We start from the raw sequence: 17625 nt of genomic DNA, 5'->3' as shown, positions 1-17625 counted from the left end.
AATCTGTGTAGAACAGAAAGAAGGTAGATAGATATCTTTTGGTGTTTATAAAAAAGCCATGCCCATTATATGTCTAAACAACCAGGAGCTTAAATAATATAATGCAACAAAACCTAAATCAGTTGGAGAACAGAAAAACAAAAATGCATGTAAAAGGTCATTAGTTTAATTCTCTTTTAATGAAAAACAAGAATTTCATTATAGTGTGCCTTTATTTTCAGGAGTATTTGGAGTTTAATCCTTTGAGAAAGCAACTCTCTAATTTCACAGGCTCAACCTGTTAAAGAATTCTTTCTAGCCCACAAAACAAAACAAAACAAAACCCTTGCCAATGGGAACTGAGGCATATTAGAAATAATTATGTTAGAAATCGTTGACAGGAATCATTTTCTTTTCTTGTTATATTCTCATGGAGTAAAAAGTGTAGGATCAATTGTGGGCGGCCCATATGGCCAAAACTGTATCTATCTCATTGGCCATTTGATCTGCAATTTGGCGGTGAAAATGGAGATTAAGACTTGAGATTTTTTTTTTTAACCAATTTTTACATGATGCCAGGAAAGAAAAGAACATTTGGTCTGTTTCTGGCAACTCATCTAACTTACAAATGGGATCCCCAAATAGCTCATCATAATATTGAAAGTGATCAGCTTTTCCATTTCTGGATGGAATTGAAAGATACAGAAAAAAAAAAAAAACAGCAAATAGAATGACAGTCTTTTCCAAATAACCAACACAAAGCTCCTTTGTTTAAAACAGGGAAAAATACAAGAAACTCCAAAGAAAGCATGAAAAACAAAAGACCTCTAAAGCACTCACAGCATCCATCTAAAACAAATTCTTCAATTCTAATGAGGTCTCGTATTACTTAAATTTATCCCCCAGCATTATCTGTTAGATGCTGTTTGGGAAAAACAAAATCGACAGTAGGAAATGGGTAAGTCTAAATTCTGAGGGAAACAAATTGAAAAGAAAAGTGTCCTTTGGAATCAATTCTCTATAGGGCAGGGATGAAGGTAGGTGAGGACACACTTTCCCCCAGCAATCTCCAATGGATTCTTAGAATTGGGTCTCATGATGTCCATTGTTCTTATTACCAATTGCCCATGAAAAGGCCTGGGAACATGAACATTATCTTTGCAAAATTTAAATACTGATTGTAGGAATTTTCTTTAAAATTCCAGATACTCTAATTATTGTCTTTTTTTCTGTTTTGCTTTTGTTACAACACTATATTTATATTGTGATTAATTCAAATAAACAAATAATGATTTTCCAAAATCCCTACCACTCCCTATTGTCACACACAGTCTAGCTCACTCATTTATGTTACTGGCCCTTTCCCTGTGGGTATTTGAGTTTGCAACCCCTGATAGAGAACGATCTTATTCTTCAGAACAACTTATTTGAATTATATGGTCTGGGTTTATCATACTCAGATAATCCATTGCTTAATGGATGGACATTTGGTATGTTTTCAACTTTTTGCATTTCATTCATTCACTTATTCGACAAATAATTATTGAGTGTTCATTATATTCCAGATACAAGGGATACAACAGTGAACATAAACAGATGCAGTCTCTTTCCCCATGGAGAATAAAACAGACATTTATTTTTAACTCTATCCTCATATCCAGTGATCACACACCAAGTGTCTTACCAGGTTATCTCAGTTGCTTCTCAAACCTCTATGAAGTTCCTTATACACCTACTTCTATGCACATGTGTTAATGTCCCCATTGAGTAGATTTCTGGAAGTTGACTCTAGCAATTATTTTTAGGAAATACTTTTTGGTAACGTGTTTATGGCTTCCAAACTGATTCAAAGTCTTTGGATTTGTGCAGGAAAGGAAAAACTTGCTCTAACAGCTTGAAAATAGAGACAACATCTGGCCCATCGCTAAGGGTTTGGAGGGGCAGGGGTTGAGCCGAATTAAATGTTTCAAACAAATTTTGTATATTGTTAGCAAAATATCAGCTTATTTAAATAATTGAGTTAATGGAAGAGAAAACTCAATTGCAAAACCTATGCTTTGTATTCAGTTTCTCCATTCGCCAAATTATTGCTTTTCTACTTTTCTATCCTTTGCATCTCTCCTTCGCGCGCTCTCTCTCTCTCTCTCTCTCTCAAGACAGTCTCGCTTTGTCACTTAGGCTGGAATGCAATGGCATGATATCAACTCACTGCAACCTCTGCCTCCCAGGTTCAAGAGAGTCTCATGTCTCAGCCTCCCGAGTAGTTGGGATTACAAACATATGCCAACACACCTGGCTAATTTTGCATTTTTAGTAGAGACAAGGTTTCACCATGTCGGCCAGGAGGGTCTCAAACTCCTAACCTCAAGTGATCTGCCCACCTTGGCCTCCCAGAGTGCTGGTATTACAGGCATGAGCCACTGCACCCAGCTGGAGATCTTTCTTTCTAGAAATTTACCACTCATAAAAATAAAAATAGAAAAAAATATCGTTTTTAATACAACTATTTGTTAGGGAAAGGAAAACAGAATCATGTAAGTCTTAACAGTGCATTCAACACATAGAGATGTAGCACTTCACAGAAATCCCGCGGGCTCCTGCAGGATTTAAATAATTGCAAGGAATATCTAAGACATCTGTCATGCCCTAAATAGGAAAAGATTCTTATACATATTAATTCAGCTGTATGTCAAGAAATTGAATATTTGAAGTGCTGGTGTATTTTTATAAAGTGAGTGGGTAGAGTACTGCATTCATGTGTCCACAAAGCAGGTAGGCAGATGAAACCATAAAGGTGGTAGATAGAAATATATAGATGCAGATTTCTGCTTCGTCAATATTAATAACACCTTGCACTTGAAAATGCGTTCCTCCTCCAAACTAATCACCTACATTGTTTGATTTACTCCTCCTCATATCTTTCTTTGGACCATTAGATATGTAAGAAAATCTTTTTTGGAATGTCAGGCTTAGAGAAATACTATAAGCTTTAATAGTGGGTAAATTAAAGGTCTAAATGAGGAGGCGGTCATGAAATCAGAGGGTTTTTTTAATTAATTACATTCAATCTAGTAAGTCGAACAAAACCTGTTGAAATGTACTATTGGAGATGGAAAGAGGTTGATCTGTGATGGTAGTTACAAAGCAGAAAACTGAAAGTCCTTCATCTGAAATTCTTCCCTGAGTATTAAAAGGTTAATACTGATTTGCTCTTTAAAGAAAGATTTTTTTTTTTTTTTTTGAGTTGGAGTTTTCGCTCTTGATGCCCAGGCTGGAGTGCAACGTGACATGATCACGGCTCACTGCAACCTCCACCTCCAAGGTTCAAGCGATTTTCCTGCCTCAGCCGCCCGAGTAGCTGGGATTACAGATGTGCACCACAGTGCCCTGCTAATTTTGTATTTTTAGTAGAGACGGAGTTTCTCCATGTTGGTCAGGCTGGTCTCAAACTCCCAACTTCAGGTGATCCACCAGCCTCAGCCTCCCAAAGTGCTGGGATTACAGGCGTGAGCCACCGCACCTGGCCATTAAAGAAAGATTTCTGGGCTAGGCTCTGTGGTTCAGGCCTATAATCCCAGCTCTTAGGAAGGCAGAGGCAGGAGGATAGCTTGAGCCCAGGAGTTCGAGACCTGCCTGGGCAATATAGTGAAACCCCATTCTCCACAAAAAGGAAAAAAACAAAAAGACAAAAAAAAAAAAAAAAAAGATTTCTGAAGGAAGCATTAATGTGCTCAATTCCTGTCTCTACCAATGACTTGCATTCCTTTCTACCCTACAAGGGTCTCTGTAGTCATCCAGCACTTTTCAGTTATTGGTAGTCATAACGATGATAGCTACTGTTTATTTATTGTGTGCTAGGCAACTTGCATGCAGTATCTCATTTATTGGTATAGCACCCTAGGAAACAAACGCTGTCTCTGCCCCATGATGGACATGAGGACACAGAGACTCATGCATATTTATGGGATTTTTCCATGGTCCCAGAGCTGGTAAGCGGGAGAGCTGGAATTCCAAGTCAGTTTTTTTTTTAGTTGTCATTTTGTCAATTCTGAAGCTCACCCTTTGACTCGTGTTATTGCCGCTTCCTGTGCTTCTGCAGCTGGTATTCTCAGAAAGGACATGAAGGTAGGACAACCACATGCTCCATTTTTGTGATTTCTTTAGTAATGTGTTCTATGGAAATACCATTTGATGCACTGAGCTGTTGCACTTACCTAAAACGACAATAAGGCAAAGGAGAAGAAAATTAATATATGGCAGGCCAGGCATGGTGGCTCACACCTGCAATCCCAGCACTTTGGGAGGGTGAGGCGGGTGGATCACTTGAGGTCAGGAGTTCAAGACCAGCCTGACCAACATGGTGAAACCCCGTCTCTACTAAAAATACAAAAATTAGCTGGGCATGGTGGCACATGCCTGTAATCCCAGCTACTCAAGAGACTGAGGCAGGAGAATGCTTGAATCTGCGAGGCAGAGGTTGCAGTGAGCCGAGATCGTGCCACTGCACTCCAGCCTGGGTGACAAAGCAAGACTCCATCTCAAAAAAAAAAAAAAAAAAAAGGAAAGAAAATTAATATATGGCTTACTTAAAGCTTAGACATAGGTTTTCTAAAAATGCTTGTTGCTAAAACAAAGTTTACCATGGCTGGGGAATTTTGCCTGACTAGTCCAATTCCATTTCAAGTGAGCATCTTGGTAAAATACTAAGTTCAGATCCATTACCTTTGTTGATCCTGGAAATTTCCAGTAGATCCCATTTCTCAGATTTGTACTCATGAGACTGGTCTGGTAAATAGTATTGCAGATGTACTCACCATACTCACCATATATTAAATTTTTAGCCCAATTCTTTTTCTTTTAAATCTCAATTGTGTTTGAATTATATTGCTATCAAAAGACATTAACCTTCATTTCAAAGAAATGTGAACTGACCACCAAACATTTTTGCTAGTATTTTGAATAGCTAAGTGATACACGTTGGAGGTGGTTCAAACATTCCTCAGACTATCAGCTATAGGAATGCAGAAGACGATGCTAGAAATAAAAAATGCTTTCATTAATGTACAAGGCGTGGATGCCACAAGTAGATTCCATCTCAACGCTGCAAGCTGAATGCCCTGAGATGCTTCACCTTTGACTTCCATGGATAAAAATTAACTCCATGAAGAAGGTTGCTCAGTATCACACTGGAAAATCTCTGAAATCACTTCATAGTCTTTAAATTGTTCTTCAGAGTATTAACTAGTCTCTGGAAGGATTTTAGTCTCTTTAAACAGCAACTTTGCTGTTTTTAACAGCTGGAAAAAATAAGCTTCTGTGTTTATGGTTCCTTTGAATACAAAGTTCAACATGAATTATCCTGATTTATCTCTGCAAAGAAAAAAGAAGAGATAGAAGAAAAGGAGGGAAGTGAGGGAAAGAGAAAGAAAAATAGAAGAAAAGAAGGGAAGTGAAGGAGACAGAGAGGAAGGGAAGAAGGAAGGAAAGAAGAAAAAAGGAAGAAGGAAGGAAGGGAAAGGAAGGAAGGGAAAGGAAGGAAGGAAGGGAAAGGAAGGAAGGAAGGGAAAGGAAGGAAGAGGAAGGAAGGGAGGGAGGAGGGGGGAGGGAGAGAGGGAAGGGGGAGGGGGGAGGGAGGGAACAATTGTTAATAATAACTGCTATTACAGAAGTGACTTCAGATGGACTTACTAAGATTCTAAGTCTAAATCTGACCTTCAGTCACTTTTGCATACATACATTTTTTTTAAGAAGTTGAACTTCTTTGCAATAACCTCCCTGACAGCCTAGAGGTCTGTTTTCATGATGTCAGTTGAGACCTGCTGCTGTCAACATAGCCTCTGATTCAATCCCAGTTCTTCTCCAAGGACTCTCAGAGAAATGGGGGGAAAGAAAGCAAACTGAAACCTTAAACTGGCAGAGTCCCTAATGAATGCCAAACTGAAACAACTAAGGGGAAGTCTAAAATTCCTCTCTCCTGGGGGAAAGTGAGGGGACTTTATTCCTAGAAGGTGGTGGACTGGTCATGCATGACTCTTCATGTCCATTCCGTTTTTGTCTAAAAAGCCATTTTGTGCATTTGTTTGTTTGTTTGTCGCTCAACATTCCCCAGAGGTTGACAGATGTGATCCAAAGCCAAGTTAAAGGCCACTTGGGAATGTGCTTGAGTAGGAAGCGCTCTTGCGATACAGCCTGAATTTGGAGGCTGAATGAAATCCCTGCGTATCCAAAGCTTCGGGTGTGATGGGAAGGCTCACAGAGCTGTTTGTGAGGAGGGAAGAAATAACCAAGAGTTTATGTTTTTTTCTAAACCTTCTCAAGCAAGACTGGCCTTTGTAGAACAATGCACAAGACACAGAGGAAGGAAAAACCCACTTTCCATGTAGATAGATCTAAATTTTGTAAAGAAAACAGTCTGATCTTTGTTTGCCATTGGGTTGAAAACCTTAGCAAAACTCACACAATGACGTTCCTCAGTACATGGAACTTCCAGACACCACCTCTTTCACACCAAGCAGTATATTAGAAAGAGCAGTGTGTCTGTAATCCCAGGGCTTTGGGAAGCCAAGGCTGGAGGATCACTTGAGCCTAGGAGCTGAAGACCAGCCTGGGCAACATAGTAAGACTCCATCTCTGCAAAAAAAAATTTTTTTTAATAGCTGGGCCAGGCACAGTGGCTCACACCTGTAATCCTAGCACTTTGGGAGGCTGAAGCAGGCGGATCACTTGAAGTCAGGAGTCCAAGACCAGCCTGACCAACATGGTGAAACCCCATGTCTACTAAACATACAAAAATTAGCAGGGTGTGGTGGCAGGTGCCCGTAGTCCCAGCTACTCGGGAGGCTGAGGCAGGAGAATTGCTTGAACCTGGGAGGCAGAGGCTGCAGTGAGCTGAGATCATGCCACTGCACTCCAGCCTGGGCAACAGAGTAAGACACCATCTCAAAAGAAAAAAAAATAGCTGGACATGGTGGTGTGCACCTGTAGTCCTATCTATTTGGGAGGCAGAGGCAGGAGACTTGCTTGAGCCATGGAGGTTGAGGCTGCAGTTAATGATGATTGTGCCACTGTACTCCAGACTGAGTGACAGAGTGAGACCCTGTCTCTTAAAAATAATAATAGCAAAAATAAAGAAGAGCACAGTTGACTCCTGATGAGGGGACATCCCATAAACATCCGTATTTGAGTTTGGTCATCCTCCATCTCATCCAAACTTTCATCATTTTGTTTAATCGAACATTAAGCAACGTCATACAGTGAATGCTCAGTACACGTTTATTGATTGGGTGGTGCCACCTACCTTCTAGGGGCAGCATGGGGAGGTGGTTTAGAGTCTGGAATACAGAGTCATTGCTTGCTGTCCAATACTGGCTCTTAAACTGCTAGTTCTATGGTGTTGCTAGTATCTTTGAGCTTCCATTTCCTTGCCTGAGAAATAACATAATTCCTGTATCATAAGGTTCTGACATAATAAATAAATGAAATAATGCAAGTTATTATCTCATTTAGCACAATGCCTGGCACTTAGTAAGCACTCCACTACAAATTATCCTTCATAAATAATAATTTGTATTACCTCTTAAGTGAGCATCATAGCTCAGATAACAAAAATACGTAATATTAATCAGTCAAAAGGTGTTTTATGCCTTCCGTGTTTCTGGCTGTTCTTAGCACGTGAGTTGTGAATTCTTACTGCCTGCTAAGAGAACAGCCAAGGCCGTAAATAACAGGGGAATGTGGAGTCTTCCTGTTTGCCCCACCTTGCTGAAACCCTCTTCGCTATACTCCTCCCATAGCTGGGAAGAGAAGACATTAAGCAGTGACCAAATATGCGGGAATTTGACCTGAGTCGATATTGTTGATAAGAGCTGAGCATTTTATTACCAGATTTCTTAGGTGTCAAGCAGTAAGCATAGGACATTACTAAATGCACCGTTAAAACCACAGACCCCAGCATGAGTCTGAACTTGTATATGGCCAACTTGCTGAGAGCAGTGATGCTCAAACTCAACCCTCGGTACCACCTGGAGAGCTTATTAAAATGCAGACTGTTGAGCCCCCGCCCCTCAAAGTTTCTGATTCATTAGATCCAGAGTGGGCCTCCAGCGTTTGCCTTTCTAACAAGTTCCCAGGTGGTGCTGAACCTGCGGCTCCTGGAATCATACTTCTAGAATCATTAGCCTAGAGTGTGGAGTTTAAGGAGTCAAGGTCAACCCCATTCATCCCTGTCACTGGTGTTGCTGGCTATAGAGGGTGCCAAAGGGTGGAAAATGAAATACTCAACAAAACTGATATCTCTATCAAGGAGAGAGAAAAAAAAGCAATAAAATACCCGAAACCTAAATATTCCCAGTGGAAGGCTATTCATGGGTCAATTGTTCATTCAGGCATTCATTTAATATGTTCAACCATCTCCTGCTTCCAACATTAATTGGAACCATCATCATTTGTCTCAGAATTGCCTAATTCCAGGATTTAGTACTTTTGTTGTTATTTTTGGAGGCCAACACTTGAATTTAATTAGATCTGGTTACAAATTGCGCGGAAATCTCTACATCCCCTGAGTAATATGTTTCCAGTTGGTCTTCCATTTGTCTTGATCCCAAACCTCAATGATAAACGACTGGGATCATTCATTTCAGAACTTTCTTGCATTCTCCATGTTACTGTACTTGTGGTGGCTGAAGGCCATTGTCTGTTTGTTATTTTAGTCAGTGAAAGGGGATGGAGGGATCACCCACTCAGAAGAAATAAATGGGAAAGACTCCAGCTACCAAGTAAGTGACCTTGAACTCAGTTTGGTGGTGGGATTCGCTGGTGTATTCTCACTGCTTCACAGTCTCATTTTCAATAAAATTCTCAGCCACAGCCAACTCATTTAACATCTCAGGATTAAGCACCTACTGTATACCAAGAACTATATACTGAGATCTGCAGACACAAGCCTGAGCAAGCTAGAGGTCCTGAGCTATATTCGATCAAAAAGTTTTCACACGTGTGCTTCCCTCTTTTCTGCATTAAAAATTTCTTCTCACCCTTCACTTTTGCCATAAATGTCACCTCCTCAAAAAGACCTTCCATATCCACCTCTCATAACTACATCTTGTTCTTTTATTTCACTGCATCATTGCAAATTGTAATAATTTATTTATCTCCCCTGCCCTTTCTCATGTCTACTTGGAATGTCTGTGGAGCAAGAAATCTCCTTCTATTTCTCTAGCACCTTGCACGATGTCTGACAAGTACTAGAATCTATGTCTTGAACAGAATAGTTAAAGATATTGGGGGGAGGTCACACAGTTTACTTTCATTATTTTCTTTATTCTAAAGAAACATAGCTATGACATGTTTATAACTATGTGTTCCTTTTTTAAATGGGATCATGTAACTGTACTCTTTTTTTAACTTAAAAATACACCTCCACAAAAAAAAAAAAAGGCATCAAATATTCTTCTAGTAGTTTTGGCAACATAGAGAAATGGCTACAAGAATGAGTAGTAGACTCAAACTGTCTGGTTTAAATCCTGGCTCAGCCATTTTATTTTTTTATTTTTTTATTTTTTAGCTGTGTGACTTAGGCAAATTGCCAAATCTGCCAGTGCCTCAACTTCCTCATCTATATAGAGGAGCTATGAAAAGTACTGCCTCGTAGGGTTGTCATACTTAGATGAATCAATACATGTAAAACACTTAGATCATTCCTGGTACAGAGGGCTCAGTACATGTTAGCTACTGTATTAGTCAGCTTGGGCTGCCATAACAAAATGCCATAGGTGGTTGCTTAAACAGCAGAAATTTATTTTCTCTAAGTTCTTGTAGCTGGAAAAGATAGGATTAAGGAGTAACCAAATCAGCAGGGTTTGGTTCCTGGTGAGGGCTCTCTTCCTGGCTTGTAAACGGCCACCTTCTTGCTTATGTGTCCTTACAAGGCAGAGAGAGAAGAATAAGCTCGCCAGTATCTCTTCCAATAAGGACACTAATCCTACTGGATCAGGGCCCCACCCTATGCCTCTGTTTAACCTTAATTACTTCCTATTCCAAATATAATCACATTGGCCTTGGGGTGGGGGCACAATTCTATTGTTAACAGTGTCTATTTGTTACTGTTGCTATTATGCTGCTGATAGGGAATTTCCAGCTTATAATGTTGCCCACCCATATCACACACACAAATGGACAGCAATGACTGTAAATAAGTTATATTTTTATTTCCATAATAATGGGCTTATTCTACATTTTAAACAGGAAATATATTGCTATGTACTATACTCATTTTGTTTCTTAAGTTATGACTATACCTGACCCCCAAACTAATTCCCTAGACAATTTTGGAACCAAAATTCCCAAAGATTATTATTTAAAAACAGGATACAATTATTTTATTCAAAAAGAAAAGCTTAAATATGATTGTACATTTTGTCTGGAATTTTACAGTGAAGCAATTATGCCAATAATCTTGGTGATTCTAAAATTGGAATGACATCCATACAAATCCAAATAAGCTGGAAACATCATTCTATTTATACCCGCCTAGGAGTATTTTGAGAATCCAATTGGGAATTTTACTTTCCAGAGCCTTGGATTCAGACTTGAGAACATTGGCGTGTCCTTTCCATTTTTAGCTAATTTAATCCTCACAGCACCATAAGGTGTCATGTATTTTATTGCTCCCGTACAGATGAGGAAACGGAGAGGTCAGTATCTTCGGTCACACAGCAAGGTTATGATGGAATTCGAATCAAACCAGGTCCCTCTGACTCCAGCCACTGAGCTCTTAGCCACTCACTGCATCTTAAACTTTTCTACACAACAAAAACAGTTAACGAGGCATTTGAACTGGGGTCTCTGGTTTCTGGCCTTTCTGAAGAGTGTTGTGGTGAGAGTTTCTGTTTCATTCTAAGGAGAATATCTATTGTACTTGGACATGCATATCTTAGCATTTACTGCAACTCTGACAGCTGGGCTCTGCTAGAAGTATTCAGGACATGTATTGCAGAAGAGCTTCTCAAAGTGCACTGGATGTCTGCTGCTTCCTTCTCCAAGGATTTCTGTCCTCTGAAGAGCACCTGTGGAGGCCTTCTGGACTGGGGAGTCTCTGCTGTTTGTCTTCCCACTTATTTCTAAGGGGTGTACATGATTCACTGGTGTGAAAGGAAAGCTCTCCATCAAAGGCTTCCTCTGATGCCTTCTCCATCAAAGCTGCTACCTTGTTTTCTTTATTTTAAAGAATAAAGGAAAAGTTCTTCTTAGAACTTTTTACCTGGAGACAGTACATAACTTCCTGAATCAGGCTTATATGCCTGTATCTGGTGGGTCAAGTGTGTTTGCCAGTTGTTTGCCACAATTGGGGCTTTAAAACCTTTGAAGTCAATATTTAAAACTTAACATGACATGCGTGGTGGCTCATGCCTGTAATCCCAGCACTGTGGGAGGCCAAGGCAGGTGGATCACCTGAGGTCAAGAGTTTGAGACCAACTTGACCAACATGGAGAAACCCCATCTCTACTAAAAATACAAAATTAGCCACATGTGGTGGTGCATGCCTGTCATCCCAGCTACTCGGGAGGCTGAGGCAGGAGAATTGCTTAAACCTGGGAGGCAGAGGTTGCAGTGAGCCTAGATCATGCCATTGCACTCCAGCCTGGGCAACAAGAGCAAAACTCCGTCTCAAAAAAAAAAACTTGACATATTTTGCATTTTTAAAAATTTAATTTCAGGGTTCTCTTGGTAAACACAAGCTCTCTGACCGCACTGGGGCTGCAGGCCTACATGGTATCTCTTGGCTGGATTGCAACAACTGTTGCCCTTTGGACAGGGCATGTAACACTCAGTCTCCCTTACTCTAAATTTTCTCCCCAACAACAAAGCCAGCCTTGCTTGAACTGGTGCTTTTCTTACACTGGAGACATATTTCTTTGGACTGTTGTTGCTTTTGCAGCTGGAGAAATCAGATATCCAAATGTTTATTCTTACCCCAGCCTGCATTTACTAGAATTTTGGATTTTACAGCCACATCTCATCAAATTATTGGAACCATGTGGGCTTGTAAACCTTTCATTTTGACAAAAAATAAAAGGATATACATTCAAAACCAAAAACAATCATCTCTTTTGCCACCATTTCATGAAGCAAAAGGACAATTTCACACCAAAAATTAGGGTAGATGCAATCATGAAGAAAAGAAGGGGCATCCCCGCATCCCCAGGAAAATACCTCACATGTGGCTGCAAGTGGGAGTAGCCCCCTCAAAGCTGGCTGAAACATAAAAGGGTTTCAGGAACAGCTAGATCTAGAAGGAATACAGGATACCATCGGTGCCTGGTCTTTCTCTCTCTCTCTCTCTCTCTCTCTCTCTCGACCTCTCACCTGTGCTTTTCTCTCTGTTGGCTTCCTTTTCAGAAAGATTTTCCCTAGAAATATTGGTGATTCTGGAAGCTGCAGTCTTACATCTTCACAGTTTCAAATCTAACAGAAAGGGAACCAGCCTCTCTCTTGATTATTTCAGCAAAGCTCTGAGATTAGCTTCAGTGTTACCTGCATTTGGCTCTGCTGAGCCAGTCACAGCAGGCCAATCACATGCAACGCTCTGATCATCCAGGCCTAAGTCACACGCTCTTGTCTAGAGGTGGAAGCAGTTTGCCTGGACCACATGGAGTAGATGAGTAAGAAGAATGGTTCCTCAATGAAAAGCCAAGTTCTGGTACCAGAATAAGGGACAAAGAGTGCTTTTCTGGGATAGCATAAAATTTATTAATGGATTATCAGATAACTGAATAAATGTCCCTACCATGACTTCATAAGTGCACATTTTTCTTTTTTCACTTCCATTTCACCTAGGAATTACGAAAATGTAGATACCACCCAACATTCGAACATCTCCCTTTTAACGTATTTATTCCCTTGCAACTAAGAGTTGTCTTGCAGCCACTAAAAATGTGCTTTGTTTGAAACTGCTGTAGACATCAGACTCCACAGAAAAGACTATCACACCGCCAGAGCCAGAACCAACAGGAACACCCCAGAAGGGCAAAGAGGGCTCCTCGAAGGACAAGAAGTCAGCAGCCGAGATGAACAAGCAGAAGAGCAACAAGCAGGAAGCCAAAGAACCAGCCCAGTGCACAGAGCAGGCCACGGAGGACACGAACTCACTGCAGAATGGGGACAAGCTCCAAAAGAGACCTGAGAAGCGGCGGCAGTCCCTTGGGGGCTTCTTTAAGGGCCTGGTAGGTGGATTTTTTTTTTTTTTTTTTTTTGTCCTCTTCTTTCTGGGCTCTCTCCTTCCCCAAGAAGGTTAAATCCTTCTCCATTTACAAGCTGAGACCTTGAGCAAGTTATTGTCTCTGAACCAGAGTTTTTATCTGTGCATGAACGATGGTGTCTAACTCATAGAATTTACAAAATAGTTGTGAGATACTGCATGTAGTCACCTAGCACAGTGCCTGAGACCTCGGCAGCAATCAGCATCATCATCACCACCATCATCATCACTGCTCAGTGTCTTGTGTGTAGTAGATGCTCTGGTAATTATTTGTTGAATAAATGAATGGATGGAGAATTAATGCATTAGTAGCTTATTTTATTTACATTATATTATACCAATCTGAAATGTCAAAAAAAATTAGACAAATCAAATTAAACACACTTTATGTTGTGAGCAAGGAACAATTCCTACAGTGAACAGCACTCAAAACCAAAAGAGGTTCAGAGCGCACTGCCCAGTGACTTGAGCAGTGAGCTTTTATAAGCCAAGCATGGAAGCAAAGTAGAAAATTTATCATCCGATTGGGTACAATGAGGCATTTGCCTTATTTGGTCATGATGTGATGAGGTGTCTGCCTTATTTGGGAATGGTCTAATTAATTGGTTGCCAGTGATTGGCTAAAGCTCAGTTATTTGTGATTGGCAACGAGCTGGCTATTTGTTACAAAAAAAGTATACTCATAAGGTAGGTTTGGGTTTGTTTACTTCCTAAGTGTGGTTGCAGTTTGTTACATAGACACTCAGAGTAAGGAGACTGCCTCAGGCTAAAAGCCTCCTGCTTATTTAATTTCATTTAACAGGGTTATAAATGCACAATTGTGTTACTTCATGGACTATAGAATCAAGGGCTGCTAGATGCAGAGGAATTTTTTTGACTGCTTGCAATTTTAGGCAGACTGGTGAGGAAGTGTTTTAGATTTGCTTATTTTACTCTCTACAAAATCGAAGCTCATCTTCACCACTGAACTCCTAGCTCGATGAGGGCAGGGCACCACCTTTCAGGTTCAAGGCTGTGTCTCAAGCACTTGAAATAGAAGCACGTAAACAGCAGGTGCTTGATAAACAAAGGAATGAATGGATGAGATTAAAATCATGGATACTGAAAGATGAAATATAAAGTTGAAATACATTACTTGAAATTGTTACCCTTTGATAAAACATTGTACTTAACTTTAACCATACTTACAATTTCTACTTGCATGTTTAAAAAACACCTACTTTATGGATGGAGACACTGAAACTAGGTATCTACTAATAATTTGATTTTACATATGGAAACCACTGAAATTTCTTCCCTTCCTTCCTTTTCTCCCTTCTTCCTTCTTTCATTTTTCTTCTGAAAATATTTATTAAGCATTCCATCTAAAGCACATTCACACTCATAGCTTCTCTCTCCTTATTCCACAAGATGTGATGGTTCTTTGTTAGCTTCTTCTGTCTGGATGTAGTGCAGTCTTCAAACTAATCATGCAGCCCTTGCCGTGGTTTCATTGATGTGAGCAGTGTCAATGCTGATGTAAAGCAAGAATGCCGGTTTGTAGCCCTGAGAGAAATACTTCACCCACCTAGGTGAGGCTCTATTGGATTTGCTAACACAAGTCTTCTCAAAATGTACTGTGCACATGAATCACCCAGGGATCGATTAACACATATTCTGATTGAGTGATTCTGAGGTCTCACCTGGGATTCCACAAAGCTCCTGACTGATGCTACAAAAGCTGCTAATCTGGGGACCACCCTTTGAGTAGCAAGTTGCTAACGGGCCAGAAAATAAAATGTTGGGGAAAATATTTGGGTTTCTTATAGCTTACATTTTTTAACCCATGATTTATTCATTTGTTTAAGATGAACACCACCCAGGGAATGATTTACATTGTGGCTTCTAATTATTCTCATGGAAGCCAACCTCCACAGTAGTAGGAAGACCGAGAAAGGAAGATGGTCTGGAGAGGTTCAGATGATTTCTAATAATCTGATGATTCATTTAACAAGTATTTGTAGAATATTTAGAATCCTGGCACTGAGCTAGACCAGGGGTATTAAAAACACAACTCCTGTTTTTGTAAATAAAGTTTTATTTGAACACTGCCATGTTCATTCATTTACATGTTATCTGTGGCTGCTTTCACACAAAAACGTGAGGGTTGACTAGTTGCACGATGAGGGTTGATTTGTTGGATTGACTAGCTGACTAGACTGCATGGCTCATAAGGCTTAAAATATTTACCATACAGCCCTTTGTAGAAAGCACGTGCCAAGGCTTGAACTAGACACTAGGGGTAGTCTATTCAGAAAAGAAAGGGCACAGGGTACCTGACCTTAGGGGTTCATATTCTAAGGGGAAGCCTGGAGCTAAAAAGTATTCATAGATAAGTTGAAAAAACAAAATTATTAAAACTATAAAGTTAAAATTACAGGAGGCTGAGGCAGGAGAATCGCTCGAACCTGGGAGGCGGAAGTTGCAATGAATTGAGATCGCGCCACTGCACTCCAGCCTGGGTGACAGAACGAGACTTTGTCTCAAAAAAAAAGCAGAAGACAGATGTTAGACAAATAAATTAGATAATAAGATCATTTCAGAGAGTGGTATGTTCTGAGAGAAGATAAAACAGGATAATGAACCTCGGTGGTAACTGGAGAGGGGGCCAAAGTGAGATGATTGGTTGGGGTTTCTACACCCCAGGTACTAAATGCATTGTAAGAATGAACTCGCTTTATCTTGGGAACAACCCTCTGAGATAAGTTTGTCATTTCCATTTTAAAGAAAAAGAAACCAAAGCACAAAGAGATGATAAGTAATTTGTCCAAGATTTCACCAAGCTAGCAAGTCACATAACTGGGCATTGAACCAGGGCATCTGATTGGAGACCATTCTCTTATCCACTACTGAAGAATGAGCTTTATTAATTTAGCACAGCACCTAGCACAGAATAAGTGCTACATAAGTGGCCATTGTTGCTGTTGAAATTACAGATCTTCAATAGGCAGCAACATCTTTCTGTTTTTCTCCAGGGACCAAAGCGGATGTTGGATGCTCAAGTGCAAACAGACCCAGTATCCATCGGACCAGTTGGCAAATCCAAGTAAACAAATCACCACGGTTCCCACCAGGTTCTCCTGCCAACAAGATGTGTTCTCCTTACTCCATCTCCTCCCCAAACACGTTCTATGTATATATTCTTCTGATGGCTGGCAAGCAAAATTCTGCCTAGAAATTAAGCCCGAGCTGTTGTATATTGAGGTGTATTATTTATGTCTCTGGTCCAGTCTTTTCTGGCAAATAACTGTAAAGATGGTTTAGCAGGTCACCTAGTTAGGTCAGAAGAGTCGATGATCACCAAGCAGGAAAGGGAGGGAGGGGATAGAGGAATGCATTAGGGTTAAGTGATGAAAATGATGGTGGTGGTCGGGAGTGGTTGCTCCCAGCACTTTGGGAGGCCGAGACAGGTGGATCACTTGAGGTCAGGAGTTTAAGACCAGCCTGGCCAACATCATGAAACCCCATCTCTACTAAAAAAAACAAAAATTAGCCAGATATGGTGGCACGCACCTGTAATCCCAGCTACTCAGGAGAATGAGGCATGAGAATCACTTGTACCCAGGAGTTGGAGGTTGCAGTGAGCCTAGATTGCTCCACTGCACTCCAGCCTGGGCAAAAGAGCAAGACTCTGTCTCAAATAAAAAAAAAAAAAAGGGCAGAAGGGCAGTGGCAAGTAAGTTGTAGAAAAGAAATGCTGCGAGAAGGAATTAAGCGTTGTAGCAAACACATGCTCATCCTCTAAGCTTGAAGAGGGGAGACGAAAATCCATTTGTTTAAATTCACATCTCAAGGAGGGAGAACCCGGGGGTGTTGGGCGGTTGCCAATTTCCTAGAATGGAATGTGTGGGGAATGAAAAACGAATGGATAAGCATTGTTTTTCATAGGGTCCTTGTAAGTTATTGATGAGAGGGAAAAGATTGACTGGGGAGGGCTTAAAATGATTTGGGAAAACAATTGCTTTTGAGAGGCCCAACATCAAGGGCAAAGATTACAACTTAAAAAAAAAAAAAAAAGAAAGAAAGAAAATTGCACGGTTATTTTGCAACACAAGGGGGCGGCAAGATCCCCATTTTTATCCTGTATTCTGTATCCCTAACAAAGATTTGGTCTCTGCTATCTTACATTATTAATGTTTCTCAGATGGCTGAGGGGCTCGCTTCATCTGTTCTGTCTGACACTTATCTCGAGTGTGTCTGTCATTCCTAATGTTCTCAGGATGTGCTCTGATAAAACCCTCCCTATAACCTCAGCTAATAAAAATTTACAGATTTATTCAAATACCTGAGTTTTTAATACCTGTACAAAGAAGTAAATAGGACCCTGAGTCTATTAAAATGTAATTCAAAGT

General features: G+C 40.3%; 1 protein-coding gene across 6 annotated transcripts in view; it reads left to right on the top strand.

Annotated features, from left to right (window-relative positions):
* The window catches only part of BCAS1 (brain enriched myelin associated protein 1), a 118771-nt gene extending 101468 nt beyond the window's left edge, over positions 1-17303 (top strand). For 3 of the 6 annotated variants that reach the window (XM_064382539.1, XM_012467479.3, XM_012467478.2), the window contains 3 exons: positions 8688-8753; positions 12936-13199; positions 16249-17303. In XM_064382539.1, the coding sequence (XP_064238609.1) occupies positions 8688-8753; positions 12936-13199; positions 16249-16323 (405 nt within the window). In that variant the 3' untranslated portion in view covers positions 16324-17303. The remainder of the gene's footprint in view (positions 1-8687; positions 8754-12935; positions 13200-16248) is intronic. The other 3 variants (XM_021669093.2, XM_064382541.1, XM_064382540.1) reach the window with 1 other exon arrangement.
* The last annotated feature ends 322 nt before the right edge of the window (positions 17304-17625 follow it).

The sequence above is a fragment of the Aotus nancymaae genome, unplaced genomic scaffold, assembly GCF_030222135.1.
Source record: "Aotus nancymaae isolate 86718 unplaced genomic scaffold, 86718_ANA_hifiasm-v0.15.2.pri h1tg000029l, whole genome shotgun sequence".
Lineage (NCBI taxonomy): Eukaryota > Metazoa > Chordata > Mammalia > Primates > Aotidae > Aotus > Aotus nancymaae.
The sequence above is the reverse complement of the archived record's forward strand: the minus strand, read 5'-3'. Positions and strand labels throughout refer to the sequence as shown.